This window comes from Petaurus breviceps, unplaced genomic scaffold (genome assembly GCF_028583685.1).
Source record: "Petaurus breviceps papuanus isolate PSGF00001 unplaced genomic scaffold, PetGlider_PUasm1.0 90879, whole genome shotgun sequence".
NCBI classification, from domain to species: Eukaryota; Metazoa; Chordata; class Mammalia; order Diprotodontia; family Petauridae; genus Petaurus; species Petaurus breviceps.
In genome coordinates, this window is record NW_027187368.1 from 3,771,444 (window position 1) to 3,790,951 (window position 19,508).

Genomic DNA, 19,508 nt, shown 5'->3' on the forward strand with positions numbered 1-19,508 from the left:
TACTAAATGCTCAGAAATCCAGGGACTTTCAAGAACATGAAGCAGGGGATAAATTGAAGGATCTTGATGAACAATCACTTAACCAACACTTAATAAAGTGCCTACTGTGCTCTAGGCACATGGTAAGTGCAAGAAATACAAACAAAGGAAAAAATAATCCCTGCCCACAAGGAATTCAAGTCTGATGTGGAAAACAATATTTAACAGCTACATACATAACAAATATAAACAGAATAAATTGGGGATCATTTCAGACAGAAGATGCAAAGATTAAGGAGATCTAGTAAAAGCTTCCTGCAGAAGTAGGACTTTAGCTGAGACTTGAAGGAAGCTAGGCAGCAGAGATGAAGGAGGAGGACATCCCAGGTCAGAGAGAAGGACTTAGTCATACAGATTCTTAGATGTCCAGTTCTGCCACTCAGAGCTTTCTCAGCTGTCCCTGACCCCTCCTCTCCCTTTTTTTTTTCTTTTGCAGGTTCTATGTGTTCTTCTGCTCGGTGTGTAACCAGGGCCCCGAGTACATTAAGAGGCTACCTCTAAGATGGTGAGAGTAGGGTGTGAATGGGTAGACCTCATCTTTTATCCTCTGCCTCAGTTTCCTCACTTGTAAAATGGGGATAATAATAGCACCTACCTCCCAGGGTTGTTGTAAGGATAAAATAACATAATATTTGTATAACATACTTTGTAAACCTTAAAAACTGCTATATAAATGCTAGCTGCTATTGTTCTTTTTATGAGTCAGGAAATGGGGTCAAGAGAACAGAGAGGTCTTAATCTTTGCTGGATCAAATTGGTTTTGTCCCTCCTAGAAGAAAGAAAGATAGCATTAGTTCTTTGCCACTCATCCCCAGAGTTGACCCTCATCAGCTGTAAGCTTCCTTCTTCCAGCTGTGATGTTCCCATAACCGAGCTGGGTTTAGAGCATGAAACACTTCTCTCAGTCCCTCACTTGGGAATGGGGCAGGGAGCCCAGAGGATAAGCCAGTTCTAAACCTTTTCCTTCTATCCTCAGGGTGGATGTGGTTCACCTTGCCCTCTATAACTTGGGAGTACAGAGCAAAAAGAAATACTTTGATTTTGAAGAAATCCTAGCCTTTGTCAATCACCACTGGGATCTTCTTCAGCTTGGCAAGGTACTGGGGTTGGGAGTGGGGAGGAGAAGGAAGGTAAGCAGTGTCTGGGATGGGGGCAGAGAATAGAGAAGGAAAGAAGACTAAATGCTGAGAATCAGTTTGCTGAAGCTGGAAAGACCCAAGAAGAGAAAATGTCAGAGGCATAAGGTCTTAAAGAGCATCTTCTCCAACCAGCTCATTTTGCAGAAAGAGAAACTAAAGCCCTTCAAGGAGAAGTGACTTTTGCAAGGTCACACAGCTAGCTCATGGCAAATCCAGGACTCAGTCCAAGATTTTCCATTGCATGTTTGTTAAGATGAATTAAAAAGAGATGTAAAGTCCAAAAGACTGTTTCTGACCCAGAGATGCCAGTTTCAGAAAATGGGCCTGCGAACCTAGCTCTGCCTAGCTAGAGCCTCGGTGGTCTGGGAGAGAGGTGGGAGTGGGAAGTGATGGGAAGAAAGGCAAGGCAAGTAGGATTTGAGCAGTGCAGGGGACTGAGTGCTGCTTTAGCTGGAGACCTAGGGCTTCTGGGGGAAAGCTGGGACAATACTGTCCCCTGCTGGTGAAACTTTGAATAGCATGTTTCGGTGAACAAAGACAAACTTGGCTTGTTCCGTCTTTTTCACAGTTTTGATTCTAGGGAGCTCTCAGTTGGCCCTCACACCATCACTGAGGCTCAGAGAGGCACAATGGCTTACCCAAGTCCACACAGCTAATAGACAGCCAAGCCAGTGCTGCAGCCCAGGTTTCTTGACTTGCAGTCTGGTGCTCAGTGCCTAACTTTACTTACATCTTCTTAGCATTTTACAGTTCTGAAGTACTTTATAATCCAATTGGATCCTCCAAGCAGCTGTGCAGCATAAATGAGGCAAAGAATATCAGCCTCATTTTACAGATGAGAAGACCATGGCTCTGAGACATTACAACCTAGACAGCTAGATCTGGAAAGGTTTTCCTGAGATCGTTTAATCCAATCCCCTCATTTTTACAGATAAGGACAATGAGGCCCAAAGAGAGGAAAGTGACTTTCCCAAGGTCATGTGGTATCAGTGGCTGAGCTAGGGTTCAAATTCTGGTCTCCTGAAATCTAGGCTTTCTCTCCCCTTTTTTTCACGCTGCCTCTCTGACAAAAGTTCCTGCTCTAATTGTCAGCCGTAGCCCCTGGGCCAGAGGTATGATTAGGTCCATGGAGTCACTGCCTAGTTTAGGGGGTTCAAGGAACTCCATGCTTACCTAAAAGTTAAGGTTGGGGATAGTGCTTAGGGAGACAGCTTGAAGCAGTAGAGGGTACACAACTTTATCCTTACCTGAGGCTTTGCAAGTGTCCTAGGCTGAAGGCTAATGCTCACATTTCTCCTTGAGATCCAAAACTGTTTCATTTTTGCCTTTGTGTCCCCAGCACCTAGAGCAGTATATAGTAGGTGCGTAATGTTTAATTGAATTCCTTCCCCAGCTCACCAGCACCCCAGTGACAGAGCGAGGACCCCATCTCCTTAATGCACTGAACAGCTACAAAAGCAGGTGAGAATGGGCTAGGATTGGGAGAGACAGAAAGATGGGCTGGGTTCAAATCAAGTGTTTTATTTCAGGCAACCCTGGTGCTCTTCCTTACTACCTCAGCACCTTTGATCAGGCTGTGTCTTTCCCTCCTCCCCACCCCAAGCCTTCCAGACCTACAAGCCTTCCTACAAAAAGTTGTCCTCCTTTCTACCTATATAAATTCAAAGCATCTTTCCAAGCTTTCCCCAATGATCTCAGGGAAATAGAATGTTGAATTATAGAATATAGGATGTAGAATATAGAAAATAGAACAAAACATGGGAAATTAAATCTGGAATAGATCTCAGAGATCATGTAGGGTTCAACCTTTTATAGATGATAATGATGACAATTCACATTTCTGTAGCATTTTCTCAACTGACATCCCATCTGTTAGTGGTGAGTGAGGTCTAAGAGGGAGGTGGCTGAATCATCAAGCAGAGCTTTTAGTGACCTGAGCTTCTCCCTGAAACAAAGGGTCAGATTTTTAATGGCCATTCTATCAATGCTCCAGGGCTGTAAGTCATGGGATGCTACAGGATCTGGAGAAGAATAGCTGAGGTATTGAACCTGAGCAATTTGAACCTACCACCAGCCAGGAATTAGGCAAGTAGTGTTTAAGAAATCATTAGGAAGATAATGTAATCAGGAAAGGTGTGGCAAGAGTGAGGGGCTGCAGGTGTGTGTTGTCTTGAAGCCACTTAAGGAGAACTAGAGGCCACACTTAACCACCACCCCTCCAATCAAGTCCAGTTGGGTGGAGTATTTACAAGTAAAACATGGATAAGAATCACACTGAATGAGAGGAAACAGATGAATTGTGATTCTTATTGACAGCCCTGTATAGAGGCTGGAGTCCACTATACCTGGAGTCTGGAAGGCTGAATTCAAAATCCAGTTTCAGATTCTTCTTAGCTGTGTTATCCCAGGCAAGTCACTTAACTTTTGCCTGTCTCAGTTTCCTTATTTGTAAATTAGGGATTATAATAGCACTTACCTTTCAGGGTTATGGTGAGGATCAAATAAGATATTTGTAAAGCACTTTGTAAAACTGAAAGCATTATATAAGTGTTAGCTATTATTGTTCATTGTTGTTATTGCCATTGGGAAGAAGTATCCATATTAATGAAATCACAGGTCATTCAGTCACCTATTTCTTAAGCACCTACTGTATCCATAAAAATCATGAAGTATACTTTTTTAGTATACAAAGTATGCTGTTCAAAACACCTCTGGGTCTGTTAGTTATAACAAGTACCATTAACATCCTTGTTTTATATCTTGGCAAACTGAGGCTTAGAGAGGTCAAGCAATTTGCCTGTAGTCTCAAAACTAGTGACAGATAGTAAGTGCCCAGCTCTTCTGACTTTCAGTCCAGTTTTCTCTTCATTGTGCCATGCTGCCTATCTTCCCATCTAGATTTTGATTCTTAGAATCTTAGAATTTATCTAGGCCAGCCTCCTGAATAATGCTGACATGTACAAGACTTCAGATGAGCCATTCAGCCTCTGACCGGACACTTATGGTGAAGAGGAAATCCCCACCTCAAAAGGCTGCCAGGTGTCTTCACAGATGACTCTTAACTTCCTTATGTCGAACCCACATCTGCCTCTGTGGAACTTGCTGCCCTTGGTTCAACTTCTGCCCCTGGGGCCAGCAGCCTAGGTCTAATATCTCTTCCACATGAAAACTACCATAGATTGTACTTGGGACCTGCATACCACCTTTTGACCTTTGGGAGGCAGCATGGTCCAGTGGAAAGATCACTGGGTTTGGAGACACCATGGCCCCTTGCTACCTCCGACATTAGGCAAGTCTCTTAAACTCTCTGGGCCTTTGCTTACTCATCTGTGAAATGGCAAGGTTAGATTAGATGGCCTCGAAGGTCCATTCCAACCCTACACCTATGACTTTGTTTTTGCACTTAAGCCTTAGCCCAATGCTTGGTACAGAGGAGACGCTTATTCCCAGCCCTGCACACCTCCTGAGTGTTCTAATCTCCATGAAGGGCAAAGTCTCCTACATGCTCTCTAGGATGGAGGATAGAGCCCAAATTCTTGACAAATGCACGAAATTAAAGTGAACATGAGGTACACAAAAGAGTGAAGGCAGCGGCACCCGGTTTCCTTAAGTACTTGTCTTTGTTTCTGGGTCTGCCTAAGATAGTGCTGAGTCTTCTGAAAAAATTCTGTCCTGTGGAGGCAGGTAGTTTAGCAAACTCAACCAGCTTTTCAATTAAAAACAAAACAAAACTATCTAGTACCTTCTATGTCTAAGGCTCAGGGGATACAAAGATGAGAAATTACATAATTCCTGCCTTCAAGGAGTTTACTTTCTAATAAGGAAGATGTAACAAAGACATAAGGAATTACAATACATGAAGAATAAGGGCAAGAAAGTATTAGACAGTAAGCTCAATGAGGGCAGGGCAGGGCCTAGGGCTTAGCTAAACTCTTCATCCCCAGGTTCTGCACATGGCAAGTACTTAATCTGTGTTGAACAAATGAAAGAAAGTGATAGAGGTGAAGGTGAGATTCAGTCCAAATGCAAGAGAAGAGAGACTTCCCTGTGCGATAGAGTGGCCAAGGAAAGCTTCAGTGAGGAGGTGGGACTTGAGCTAGGCCCTGTAGGATGAGTAGGATTTGACTGATTAGAGGGAAGAAGGTCTAGGCATTCAGGAGAAGCTGTGTACTGCAGTGGGAAGAGCCCTGAGTCTGGAGTTAGGAGGCCTGGACTCATATTATATAGCTCTTCCACCATGTGCCCTGGTGACCTAGAGCAACCCCAGTGTCTCAGTTTCCTCATCTGTAAAATTAACCCAGACCAGATGACCCCACAGTTTCCCTCCATTTCTAAATCTGTGATTCTAGATCACAGATCTAGATCTGTGACACCCCAGGAGCATAGTTTTGGGAGATAGGATTCAGGGGAGGGGTGCAATGAAGAGAAATACTCAAAACTCAAAATTCTATCACACCTCTTCCAGGAGGCCCTCCATGGTTCCCTGGACCTGATCTTCCCCCATAGACCTCAGTGTAAAATTTCGTGTGTACCCTTTTAGTGCACTCAGTGGTAATAGAATGATCAGACACAGGGTCTGATTTTGTGTCACTGACCCTATTGATCCGTAAGCTTCTTGAAACCAATCTTATATAAACCTCTGATATCTTTTATCCACAATATTCTAAAGCAGGGATTCTTTTTTTTTTTCATTTTTCAAATGCTTTATTAACTCCTGATTTACATCATTCATTTCCACCAGATTTTGAGTTAGAAATTTTCTCCGCTTTTTTCGCCTGCCCACCACCCCAAAATAGCAGTCCCACAGGATATCCCCTCCTCCAATCTGCTCTCTCCCATATTTTCTCCTATACCCTCTTTTGACTTTTCCAATAGGGCATGGTGGATCTCTAGGCCCCAGTGCCTGTATATCTTATTTCCCAATTACATGTAAAATAGTATTAATAATAATATATATTCATATATATATATATTTTTTTAATCATTTGATTTTAAAACTTTGAATTCCAGATTCATTCCTTTCCTCCCTTGTCACCTACCCTTACTGGGAGGATAAGCAGTTCAGTATAGGTTGTACATGTGTAGCTAATGCAAAACATTAACATAGTAGATATATTGTAAAAGACTGACTATATTTCCCTACCTCCTATCCCACCTCCCACTTGTTCTATTCTCTACTTTGATCCTGTCCCTTTTCAAAAGTGGGTGCTTCCAACTTCCCTCCCCCGCCCCAGCCTGCCCTCCCTTTCATCATCCCCCCTCTCATCCTCTTCCCCCCTACTCTCCTGTAGGGTGAGATACCCTATTTAGTGTGTATTTCATTCCCTCCCCAAGCCAAATTCAATGAGAATAAGGTTGACCCATTCCCTTTTGCCTTCCTATTCTTCCCCTCCATTGTAACCATTTTCCCTTGCCTCTTCTGTATGAGATAGTTTACCCCATTCTGTCTCTCCCCATCTCCTCTCATTGTATTCCTCTCTCTCCTCTTAATTTCACCTTTTAAGTATCATCCCTTCCTATTAAATTGGTCCTATGCCCTCCATCTATATATACCTGTGAACATATATACACACACATTCACATATGTATTCATATGCCCATATACCCTCATGTATAGAAATATATATACATGTATATATATTCCCTTCAACTGTTTTCATATTGAGAAAACTTTCATCAGTTACAATTATTTTTTTCCATGTAGGAATGTTAATAGTTCAACTTTGATAAGTACCTTATGATTTCGTTTCCTTGTTTACCTTCTCATGTTTCTCTTGCTTCTTGTATCTGAATGTCAAATTTTCTATTCAACTCTGGTTTTTTTCATCAAGAATGCTTGAAAGTCCTCTATTCCACTGAATGACCATATTTTCCCTGAAACATGATACTCAGTTTTGCTGGATAGGTGATTTTGGATTTTAATCCCAGCTCCTTTGACCTCTGGTATATCACATTCCAAGCCTTTCAATCCCTCAGTTTAGAAGCTGCCAGATCCTGTGTTATCCTGATTGTGTTTCCACAATATTCAAATTGTTTCTTCCTGGCTACTTGTAATATTCTCTCCTTGATGTGGAATTCTGGAACCTGGCTATAATATTCCTAGGAGTTTTCTTTTGGGGATTTTTTTCAGGAGGTGATTGGTGGATTCTTTCAAACTCCATTTTGCCCTCTGGTTCTAAAACATCAAGGCAGTTTTCCTTGAGAATTTCTTGGAGGATGATTTCTAGGTTCTTTCTTTGATCATGACTTTCAGGTAGTCCAATAATTTTTAAATGATCTCTCCTGGATCTATTTTCTAGGTCAGTGGTTTTTCCCATGAGATATTTCACATTGTCTTCTATTCTTTCATTTGTTTGGATTTGTTTAACAGCATCTTGATTTCTCATAAAGTCATTAGCTTCCATTTGCTCCAATCTAATTCTGAAGCAATGATTCTCCTCAGTGAGCCTTTGAGATTCTTTTTCCATCTGGCAAATTCGGCTTTTTAAGGCATTCTTCTCCTCATTGCCTTTTTCAGCCTCTTTTGCCATTTGAGTCAGTCTCTTTTTTAAGGTGTGATTTTCCTCAGTCAGGCTGTTGACTCTCATTTCGTAATTTTCTTGCATCATTCTCATTTCTCTTTCCAATTTTTCCTCCACTTCTCTTATCTGCTTCTTAAGGTCCTCTATGGCCTGTAACCAGCTCATATTTTCCTTTAAAGCTTTTGGTGCAGGAGTTCTGACTTCACTGTCTTCCTCCAGTTCCATGCTTTGATCATTTTTGTCCCCAAAATAGGAGTCTAATGTTGGATTCTTCTGTTTGCTTTGTTTCCTTTGCCTGGTCATGTTGCCACTCAATTCCTTGACTTTTGGGCTTTTTGCCACAGTAGGACTCTGCTACCAGACAGGGGAGCTTTCATCCCAAACGCTGGGGTTTTCTCAGGTGCCGGAGGTATTAGTTGGGTGCCCTCGGTGAAGCCTCCACATGCTCTGGCAAGCTGGACACACACCCCAGGCCCTCCACCCTAGACTGCAATCCAGATCCAAGCAGGTTAAAGCAAGAGCGATTACCCCTCAGACTGGTGCTTGGTCCCCCTACACTCTGCAGGCCAGGAGCTGAAGCTGGCACATGGGGGCAGCTGCACAGCTGTGGCTCCTCAGCAGCTTCTCACTCCGGGGGCAAAAGCCGATGCACTCCCAACTACTGGGTCCCAAAATCCACAGTGCGCTGACCTCTCACTTTGTCCTTAGCATCTATGTGTTGATAATTCTGGATCACCACAGCTGCTGGTTACCTCCAGCCAGCAGCTGGTCAGGCCCACCCTGGGGCTAAAGCCTTGGAGTGGGCCTAGGCTTGCCTCCCAGAGCGCTGTGCTGGCCAATTCTTGCCAGCCTGCCAGGCTGTCCTCAACAGGAGGTTAGCTTCTCTGTGTCATTTTGTGGTTTCTGTAGCTCCAAAGTTTGTTCAGAGTCCTCTTTTACATGAATTGGGGAAGGTGGAAGCTGGAGCCGCACGTAGGACCTGCTTCTAATCCACCATCTTGACTCCTCCTCCCCCCCCCCCAAAGCAGAGATTCTTAACCTTTTTTGTGTTGTAGACTTTTTTTGGCAGACTGGACAAATCCTGTAGACTCCTCAGAACAATGTTTTTAAAATGCATGAAATAAAATATATAAACTTGCTTTTGAAATAGAATTATCAAGATATTTTTTTAAAAATAAGTTCATAGACCCCAGGTTAAGAACCTGTATTCTGTATATGGAGTGTATGCTTAATAATGTTTGTTCTGAGTTGAGAGGATAAAGGGGAAAGGACAATGAAAATCGATGGGCTCCCCAGTTACTAGGGAACTTGCAGCTACTTCATCCTTCTCACAGCTGATAAGTGTCTGTCTCTGAACCAAGAAATATGTAGAGAAGGTGTTTCGGGCTGGGTTAGAGCCTAACCTCTGACCTCAAAGATAAGAGACTGTGATAACCTCTGAAACATTTCCTGGTCCCTTTGCCCACTCCCTTCCGAGCCCCCCGCCCCCAGCACCACACTGGCCATAGAGCACAGTGCTTTGCACATAGTGGGTGCTTAAGAAATTTTGGTTATATTACATGTGTTGTATTAGGTTTCTCTGTGGCAAGGAGATCAAGAAGAAGAAATGTATCTTCCGACTAAGGATCCGGGTCCCTCCCAACCCACCTGGTAAACTGCTGCCCGACAAGGTGGTGGCTCTGAAGGAAAATGGCGGCACTTCCTCTGAGCTACAGAAGAGAGGGAAGAGCAAATACCAAACCAAGCATAGGTCAGTGCCCTAGGATGACTCCCTACACTGGCCGAGGGGCTGGAGCTGCAGCAGTGACTCAGCATTTCTGCCCTCAGATCCCAGCCTAAGAAGACAGGGAAGTACAGTAGACACTGAACTTCCCCTCCCTACCCAGCCCCTGTCCTTCCATCCCAGCCTTGCACCATGACCTCAGCTCTCCTCCTAGTTATGTCATGGAATCTAAGAATTTCTTAGCTCCTTCCATCCCTATGTTCCCAGCCTTCTCAGGATCCATTTAGTCCCTATCTCCCACCCGCCACTGATCCTCATGCCAGTCCTCATTTTCTCTGACTCTGTAACCACAGCCTCTCCATGACTCCAGCCCCAACCTTCCATGGTACCATGCCCCTGTCCTTTTGCACTGCTGAAATCTTGGGAACCCAGCCCTTCCCTCTGCCCACCCCCCTGTAACCCAAGCCCCTGACCTTTCCTGTGATCCCTTCCCTTCTCCATGACCCTAGTCCCTGTCCCTCTCTGGCCAGTGCTCACTTTTTTCACAGGGTGTGAACAGCTGGATCTCTGCCCTGACCTCCCCTCTATTGGATGTCCAGCTGCTCATCTCCCCACATTAGCCTCCCATTCCTTTCCCCTCTTCCCAAGGCAATGGGGAAGAGTGGAGAGGCTGACACACTCTCTTTCTCCCTTTTCTATGTCCACAGTTTGGTGCCTCATGAACAGCAGAAAAGGCGAGTTGTTAGAAGAAAAAGATCAAAATTTTTGTTGGAAGATGCTATTCCCAGTGTTAGTTTCTCACTGTCTATCTTACTCTCCACACTTTTACTTTCCTGGGTCTGTACAAACCAGCAAAACTTTATTTAAAAAAGGAATATTCCTTCTCTTACTCCCATCCCTAGTTTTGGTAACCATGTATAATTCACCTTGTTTGGGAGAAAATTCCAGTACCTTTGGTGAAAATAAAGCTCCCTCCATTTATATAATGCTTTATACTTCTCCAAGCACTTACACATTGACCACCCCATTGGATCCTCATAAAAAACTTGTGGTATAATGATGGGAAAGGATAGGAATGTGCAGTCAGAAGACCCGAGTTAAAATCCTGGCTCTGTCATTCATTGTCTCCATAGACCCAAACAAACCTCTTCCTCTCTCTAGACTTAAGAGCTCTTCATCCATAAAATGAGGGAGTTTGATTAAATGGCCTAAGCTATTTAAAGCCATTTGAATTCTAACTTCTGGAACCCATAAAACTTGTCTTGAGAAGTGTGGCAGGGATTATTATCCATATTTTATGGGAGAGGAAATGGAAGCCTAGAGAGGGTAAATAACATATACGAGGTCACCTAGTGGGCCATTGACAGTCTGGCCTAGAACCCCAGCTGGGGCTCTTCCCACTGTACCCTTTTCAAAACATGTCACCTCTAATGTCACTTTCTCAGGGTGGATAGGTGGTACAGTAAATAGAGCACCTGCCATAAAGTCAGGAGGACCTGAGTTCAAATTCAGCCTCAGACACTTAACACAAAAAACTAGCCATGTGACCTTGGGCAAGTCACTTAACCCCAATTGCCCTACCTCCCCCCCTCCAAAAAGAAAAAAATGTTACTTTCTCATCCCTGAACCCTGGCATGCATGACCAGGGACCAGACTTAAGGAACAGAACATCATCTTCCTCTGCCAGTTTCAGAGGACAGGGCAGCTGAAGGGCCAGTGGTCCTGTGCATTCCTAGGCCTGTTAGGTCCAAGTGACTGAGAACTAACTTGGGTGGGGGAAGATAACAGTGATGCTAGGAGCATGCCAGGTTCGTCCCGTGCTTGGAGGAACTTGGAGTGCTCCTGACTTAAAGGAGCTCTTTGGGTCGTGGTGCTCAAAGAATTGTTGAGCAACTATTAGGGAGCTCCTGCCACTCTTCAGGTGTGTAGTAGAAAGGGCACTGGATTTGGGTCCAAGTACTGTCTCTGCTTCTTGTGACATTAGGCAAATTATTTAATCTTCCCAAACCTGTTTCTTCATTATTTCTAAAGTCGTCCATTCTGAAGCTGGTACTTTGCCTTCACTATCTTGATGGTTAGAAGGCTCCAAGAACAGCTCATCTATTTAACAAAGAGTCTCAGCCTATTAGGTGCAGGATCCTGTTCCTTAAATCTGGTCTCTGGTTCTAGCAGAGAGATAAAGGTAAAGAAGATTTGGCCTCTGCCCTTAAGGTACTAACAACTTAGGAGGAAATATGATGAGCTTATCTGGGAAAGAGCAGACCAAGGTTGTTGGAGAGCAACTAAGGACACCGTGTTTACATAGCACTTTCACAAAAGATCTATCACAATATCCCAGTATAGTGGCCGCATTACAAATAAGGAAACTGATGGGCAGGTGATGCCCACGGTCACACAACTACTAAATGGCAGAGTCAGGATTTGAACCCAGGTTTCCTGACTCAAAGCCTAATCTTTTCACCACGCATCAGGAGCGTGAACCAGTCAAGTACTAGGCATTGGCCATAACAAGAACTCAGGTTTCTCCAGCATTTTAAGGTTTATAACATGCTTTTTCTCTGCAACAACTTACAAGGTGGGGAGAAGGATTCTTCCTATTTTTCAAAGGAGGGAACTGAGATTCACGGGAGTTAGTCACTGGAGCAGAGGCCCATCCCTAAACTAGGTGTTATGGAGCATTGGAGAGATGATGAGGATATGCTTCCTGCCCTCCTGGGCTTCATGCCATTGTTGGGGTTCAGGGGTCTCACAGGTCTTTTGGAGGGGGAGAATGGGAAGGGAAGAGAAAGGCTTTCTAAAAGAGGGTGGGGAAAGGGTACAGAAAGCATACCAGGTGGTCAGTGACTTCCTTATGTTTCTTCTGTACCCTTAGAGTGACTTCACCTCAGCCTGGAGCACCAATCACCACCTGGCCAGCATATTTGACTTTACTCTAGATGAGATTCAGAGTTTAAAAAGGTAATTTAAGGCTAATTCTCACCTCAGAGGTTTAAATATACCAGGATGGGGTTGAAAAAAGTAGGGAGGGAGGGAAGGTGTTACTAGTGTCCTTGTGAAAGACAGGAAGGGCCAGCTAGGTGGCTCAGTGCATAGTGCACCAGCCCCGGAGTAAAGAGGACCTGAGGTCAAATGCAGACTCAGACACTTGACACTTACTAGCTGTGTGATCCTGAGCGAGTTACTTAACCTTGATTGGCACACACACACACGTACACACATGCACACACACACACACAGCTGGGGGACTAAAGATCAGAGGATCAGATGATTCAGAGCTGGAAGGGACCTGAGAGATCACCTAGCCCCATGCCTTCATTCTGAAGATGAGAACACTGAGAACAGAGAAGGCACGTGATTTGCCTGAGGTCACACACGGCCAACAAGTGGCAAAGCTGGAGCTCTTGGTCTTTCTCTTTCCAAATCTAGTGTTCTTTCCACTATGACATGCCTCTGTAAGGGGTGGAGGTGAGGGTATGGGTAAGAGCAGTTATTTTAATAGAAGAGGGAGGTAGCTTGGGAGTTATAGAAGGCTCATGAGATCTAGAAGCTAGAAGACTTGCTAGCTTGTAATTCCAGGCTAGTCACTTCCCCTCAATAGGCTTCAGCTTCCCCCTCTGTAAAGAAAAGAGAATGGATGAGATGATCTTTAAAGACACCGAAATTATGTTTCCCAGGCTGCTGTGGGGGTGACTTTGGCTAAGCTGAGAGAGGCAAATGCCTGCTTGGAAGGAGGACAGGATTACCCCTCTCCGCTTCTCTCTTTCAGCGCCAGCTCAGGCCAGACCTTTTTCTCAGATGTGGACTCAACTGATGCTGCCAGCACATCTGGCTCGGCCTCCACCAGCCTGTCCTATGAGTCCAGGTGAGAAGCAGCAGCAGGAGCCGCTCTGACACAGTGGTCCCCAGCCCTGGCATTGATCCCATGAGTCTGCGTTCTCTGTGTTCTAATATCCTATGCTATAAGGTCCCTTCCACCCCTAACACTCTAAGGGCCCAGGGTGGGGCTAAATATCTTTGAGGGTGGGCAGTGGTTAAGCAGGCTTGGTGTCTGTACGGAGTAAGTATGCATAATGTGGCCCTCAGACAACCCCTCCACACCCCAGTTTGATCCACCCAGCTCTCCATCCCCAATTAGAAGTCCCATCATCACCTTCTGCCCCTCCCGGACAGGCGGACTGTGGGCAGCCGGAAGAGGAAGCTGGCAGCCAAAGCATACACATCCCTAGGGGCGAAGCGGCGGGCAGCAGAGCCTGGTGGGCGCTGCACCTCAGACAGCAGTGCCGAAGGGGGCTCGGGCCCTGAGAGACCTGATGATGGCATTGATAGCCACACTTTTGAGAGCATCAGTGAGGACGATTCCTCCCTTTCCCACCTCAAGTCCTCCATCACTAACTATTTTGGTGCAGCTGGGCGGCTGGCATGTGGTGAAAAGTACCAGGTCCTTGCTCGAAGGGTGACCCCTGAAGGGAAGGTCCAGTACCTGGTGGAATGGGAGGGGACCACCCCATATTGACCCAGTGTTGGAGATGGGGGAAGAGTGTGAAGACAGTCTCTAAAGAGTCTTGTTAACCAAAGGAGGGAAGAGGGAAGTCTATCCCAGGCGCCTGCTAAGCTCTTGGGCTTCTCTCTATCCCCAGGGGTTTCAAGGGAGATGGGAATACAGTGATGCTCAGCTCTAGAATGCTGTGCCTTTGTGAAAGGCTAAGATAAAAGCTCTGGGCAGAAGTTCCCCATGGTGTTTGACTGAGCTCCTAGCTTGGACTGACTTCTCTCTTCTCATATTCTCTCCTTTTGTGTCTTTCAAATTTTTTTTCTCCTCCTGTGTTTTTGTCTCCATCCCTAGTCCTTCTGTTTTATTCTTTCATGATGTCTGTCCATATTTCTCTCTGCATCTTCATCTCTTTACCTACATGTTTTACCTATCTAGGTGTTTGTCTATTCCATGATATGTCTGCCTTTGTCTTTTTTTTGTCTGTCTTTCCTTATCTGTTCCTCTGTACTCCATTCCTCCACCCTTCCCCAAGCTATATTATTTTAGTAGCTGAATATATGCAGAGGGCAGCTGCTACATGCCCTTCTCTGACATGACCTTGGGCGAGATGTTCCCATAGCATCAGAGTGCCTTTGGCATAGAAGGGAATTTTAAGGGGGTGGGGTGGAGTTCATCTCTCTGGAGTCCGAAGGAGGCCCTCCCACTTAGTTCCTTCCTACAGTTGTACCTCCTATCTCCCCCACCTAACATGAATGTGGAATCTAAGGCTGGGGTAAAGGGGAGATGGAGAATGTGTAGGGCAAAGACACCAGCACAACCTCATATTAACCATCTTATGGGGCAGAGAAATTCTTTTGGATGAGAGGTCTACATCCCCACCATATGCACCCAAGATGAACAACAGAAAGGGTCCTGTCTTTCCATAGTATTTATTTCTTACTTAATGGAATGGCATTTAACTTCAAAGAATCTGCATTGCCCTCTTGACATAACTGAAACCTCCCTCCCCCCTCATCAGACTTCGCTGTGAAGCTGAGATTGGTCACTAAGGACTTTCAGTGTTGGGAGTCCTGGATCAGGGGAAGGAGGGAAGACAAGGACTTGACCAAAGGCAGTGAGTACCCCAAACCCAACTTCTTCCCTTCCTGGGATCCTAGGCACTCTTCAGATTTGCCCCTTTCCTGGAGGCAAGTGGGTTCATTAAGCACAGCCTTTCCTGGGAACAACTCCTTTAACCAGTTCCTGAAACAGGAAGGCTAAGAGATGGAGGTAGGTGTTGGATGTATGTGTTTTTAGGGATAGGGATGCTATAATGGGGATTGTGGTACTTTAGGTCTCAAATAAACCTTGTAAGGCAATTAGTTCAACCTCACTTTTTACAGTTAAGGAAATGGAGTGGAGGCATAAGGGGAAGAGCATTAAATTGGGAATTCAAGGATCTAAAAGAATGTTGACTCTGGAGTCAGAGGACATGGATTCAAATCCTGCCTCTGTGATCTCAGATGAGTCACCTGATTTTTCTTGACTTCAGTTTCCTCAATGGTAAAATGAGACTGGATGGCCTCTCTGGTTTCTTCCAGCTTTTAGCTATATGATCCAGGTTTGAATCGTGTTTCTATTATAATCCATGTGACCTTGGGCAAATCACTAAATCTGTCTGAGCCTTAATTTTCCTTCTCTGTAAATTGAAGAGGTTGGCCTCAATGATCTCTCCCTTCCATTTCCAAATTTTCTGCTAATTGACTCACCTAAAGTCACAGAAATAGCAACTAGCAAGCTGGGTTTCAAACCAAGGTCTATTGACTTCAAAGGCAGTATGCTCCCTACACTCTGAATTAATTGTGTCTGTGTATGTAACCCTACCACTGATCCTTCCTCGGATGCCAAGCTAACAGCCTAAAGGTGGCATTAGACCTGGCTACTATACTTCATCCAGGGGAGGTATCCCCCTCCCCCAAGACTCTGACAATCATCTTTCCAGGAAGCTCAGTGCTTGCACTGTCCCCATCCTCTTAAGAGGAGAGTTGAAGGGATGGGGGATGGGAGATGGGGAATGAGGATGGGAAATAACCAGACCTCCTCAGACTGATAAACACCGTCTTGTTGAGCAACACCGAAGGGAAGGTTGTGACCAGACTGGAGGCCCCTGTGTACCCCTTCCCCACACTTCTCCCCAGAAGAGGAATCGCCCGTATTGGAGGAAAGTGGGAACTTCCTAATGTTGCTGCTTTTATGAATAATCAAAACCAACCCACAGACAAGGGAAGCCAGATGCACATAGCTTTTCATAGCATGGACTGCTCACCAGCTCTACCAAATTCTGTTTGGAGAGGGTGGGGGATGGATAACCAAAAGATATGGTTAGCAGGGTCTGGAGAACAGACTTGGGTCTCTAAATGAAGTTGGCCCCGGAAAACTTCAAGATCAGCGATGGAATGAAGGATAGCAATTAGAGGTGGTCAAACAAGTGTTTGACTAGGTCTTAAGACATTTCCATTGTTTCACCTTGCTGGACTCCAAGCCTTAACCTCTGTCCTCATGCCTTACAAAGAGCATCTCTGGTCCCAGTGAGGGACTTAAATTATACTTAGGAACCTCAGAACTGACAGTGCCTTTCAAATTGAACTCCCCACCACAGTCATCCTCACACAAAAAAAGTGCCAACCACTGACTTTCCTGTTCATACAGAAATAAAACTGTTCCCTGAGTAGCCATGATTCTGAGGCCGTGGTGGGGTCCACTAGATACTGCTATGTGGTCTCTGGACCCTAAAGAGCTAGCCATGGAAGAGTGAGCAGAGTAGAGACCTCTCCTCTTGACTCTGCGGGCCAATGAATAACATTCACAAATTAAAGTAAGTGCTCACTCAAGTTGGCCCTGGCTCCAGCCTTAGGCAGAGCTAAGATATAAGGTTCTAAGAAACCTGTGGGGAAGGAACAGGGAGTTTGGTAGAGCTGGTTGGAAGTTCTACTGGGGGTCTGAGGTGGGAGGCGGTGGTGGTAAATGGGCCTCCTTCAGTTGGTCCTGGGATCTCTCAGAAATGATGACAACTCTGAGCTGGGTCCTGTACTGTCACTGAGGACACTGGCCAAGCTAGGACCTTATGACAGGTAACCTTTTAAAGGTATTGCTTCCCCACCCTGGCTATGGATGCCTGTGAGTTGTAGGGACAAAGGGGAAGCTAAAAATGTGGGAAGTATGGACATCATACCCTAGCTGTTCACAATTCAATTCCCTGGCAATCCCAAGAGCCATGTGATCTGGGGAGAAAATTGAGCAGCTGTCACAGATGATGTAGACATATTCCCATGCCTTGGGTACTTTGGGGTCCCCAAAAGTTACCATGTGTGGGTAGTTGAGAATCCCTTCCTCCCCCACAAGGGACTCTACTTAAAAGATAAGTGCACTTCCTATTCCTGGGAGACTCTTGGGTCCCTGCCTGGACACACTGAAGTCTCCCTCAGCCCTTTATAGGGGCTGGACCCAACTTTGGCATCCTCATTCATTGGACTCCTGAGGGCATTCAACATTAGTTGTAATAGATCCTGTATTGACTGTTGTGCACCTTTAAAAAAGATTTATGGTTCCAAGTTGCTGCTTTTAATAACCAACATTTTATATTAAAGTTGTAATTAATGTTTCATGTACAATTAAAATCTCCCCTTGTAAAATCACATGTTTTCTTCCACATCCGTCATTAAGCAAGGGATCTCCTTTGCTGAAGGAGACACTACCAAAGGCAAAATAAAGTGACTGACTTCCTGGTTGTTCCCGACTGAAGCTGAGGAACACCTAAGTTTTCAACACCATCACCAGTAACACCTCCCATTTCTCTACTTGTTTATGGTTTATAAAACTATCCTGACAAACATGGGATAGGCAATGTAAGTTGTTATTCCCATTTTATAAATTAGAAAACAGGCACAGAGAGTAAAGTGATGACAGCTAGTCGATGTCAAAGATGAAACAAACTCACATTGACTTGAAGTCCAGTATTAGTAAATCTGATTTTTGTCTCCTTTTTTTTGTCTCTGTCTCCTTATCTATCCCTCCTCCCCACTCCATCACCCCAGTATGCTGTATTATTTTTGTAGTTGTATATGAGCAGAGGATATCTAGCAGAAACCCTGACCTGGTGGGAAGTGCTTTCATGGTCTGAGTGCCCCAAGAAAAATGTGGAGTCACAAAGCAATGGGAGTCATAGTAGAATAAGTATCATCAGCTTTAGATTCAGAAAACTGGTTCAAATCTCAGCCTTGGGCAAGCCACCTTACCTCTTTTGGCCTTGGTTTCCTCATTTGTAAAATAAACAGGTTGAATTGTTTCCATCTCTAGACCCTGTGATCTATGAACTTTTTTTTTGGAGGGCAGTTGGGGTTAAGTGACTTGCCCAAGGTCACACAGCTAGTTTTTGTGTTGTGTCTGAGGCCAGATTTGAACTCGGGTCCTCCTGACTCCAGGGCCAGCACTCTATTCACTGCGCCACCTAGCCACCTATGAACTGATCTATGAACTCAACCCTGAACCAAGCTCTCTCTTCAACATGCTATACTGTCATCTTTGGGTAGTCTGCTAAAGACCAAACAATGATGGGAGAGAGGTTCAAGATTACTGAGCTAGAGTTGAAAGGGATCTCAGAAGCCATGTAGTCCAACCATCTTGTTGCTGTTTTTTTGGAGGGGGGAAGGCAGGACAATTGGGGTTAAGTGATTTGCCCAGGGTCACACAGCTAGTAAGTATTCAAGTGTCTGAGTGCGGATTTGAACTTGGGTCTTCCTGAGTCCAGGGCCAGTGCTTTATTCACTGTGCCACCTAGCCACCCCAATCATCTTGTTTTTGTCAGGCCAAGGAAGGTAAATGACTTGCCCAACATCACATAGATAACATTAAACAGAGATGGGACTTGAACCCTGGTCGTTTAATTCCAGAAACAGCCCTCTCTCCATTGTACCATTCTTCCAGTGAAAATCTCCCATACTGTTTTCTGACCACCCTCTTCCCCTAGCTAAGTACCCTATGCCCAGTGCGATGAATCTGGCAGTGAAACACCAAAAGCAGGAAATAAAGCAATGCTGAGCTCTTTGGACACAAAGGAGAATGAAGAATAGTAAATTAAAATAAAGTAGTTAAAAATTAAATAGTACATAAAAGAGCTTGATTTATCTAGCAAGGAAGATGGGGCTAGTACACACGGAAATACACATAATACATATACATAAAAGTGCAACACGATTTAAAAATGCAACATATAACACAAAGTAGGCACTTAACTTAAACTAGAGAGCAAGTGTGTGCTAAGATGTGGTTCCGGCTTGGTGCAGTAAGGGGCAAGATAATTGTGAGCTACCTTGATCAAGGAAGGTTTCCTGAATGAGTTGGACTTTCAAAGGCATAAGTTTTTGTTTTTGTTTAGATAAAAGAGGGCATCCAGAACAGTAGATCCACACAAGGCTTAAAGAGTCTATGTAGAGGGCAGCAAGGAGATAAAAGGGGGCTAGGCACCCAGGAGCAGCAAAAATAGTGTAAAATTAGTCTCTGCACTGAAATGGGCTTCACCAAGAATGTCCAATTCTCTCAATAGGGTCTCCTGTTGA

The 19,508-nt window shown here is 44.7% G+C and overlaps 1 protein-coding gene across 4 annotated transcripts in view; it reads left to right on the top strand.

Moving 5' to 3' along the window:
* The window catches only part of PHF19 (PHD finger protein 19), a 37,798-nt gene extending 20,210 nt beyond the window's left edge, over positions 1 to 17,588 (top strand). For all 4 annotated transcript variants that reach the window (XM_069073799.1, XM_069073800.1, XM_069073798.1 and 1 more), the window contains 8 exons: positions 476 to 544; positions 1,016 to 1,136; positions 2,572 to 2,639; positions 9,273 to 9,449; positions 10,130 to 10,211; positions 12,295 to 12,380; positions 13,189 to 13,284; positions 13,593 to 17,588. In XM_069073799.1, the coding sequence (XP_068929900.1) occupies positions 476 to 544; positions 1,016 to 1,136; positions 2,572 to 2,639; positions 9,273 to 9,449; positions 10,130 to 10,211; positions 12,295 to 12,380; positions 13,189 to 13,284; positions 13,593 to 13,935 (1,042 nt within the window). In that variant the 3' untranslated portion in view covers positions 13,936 to 17,588. The remainder of the gene's footprint in view (positions 1 to 475; positions 545 to 1,015; positions 1,137 to 2,571; positions 2,640 to 9,272; positions 9,450 to 10,129; positions 10,212 to 12,294; positions 12,381 to 13,188; positions 13,285 to 13,592) is intronic.
* The last annotated feature ends 1,920 nt before the right edge of the window (positions 17,589 to 19,508 follow it).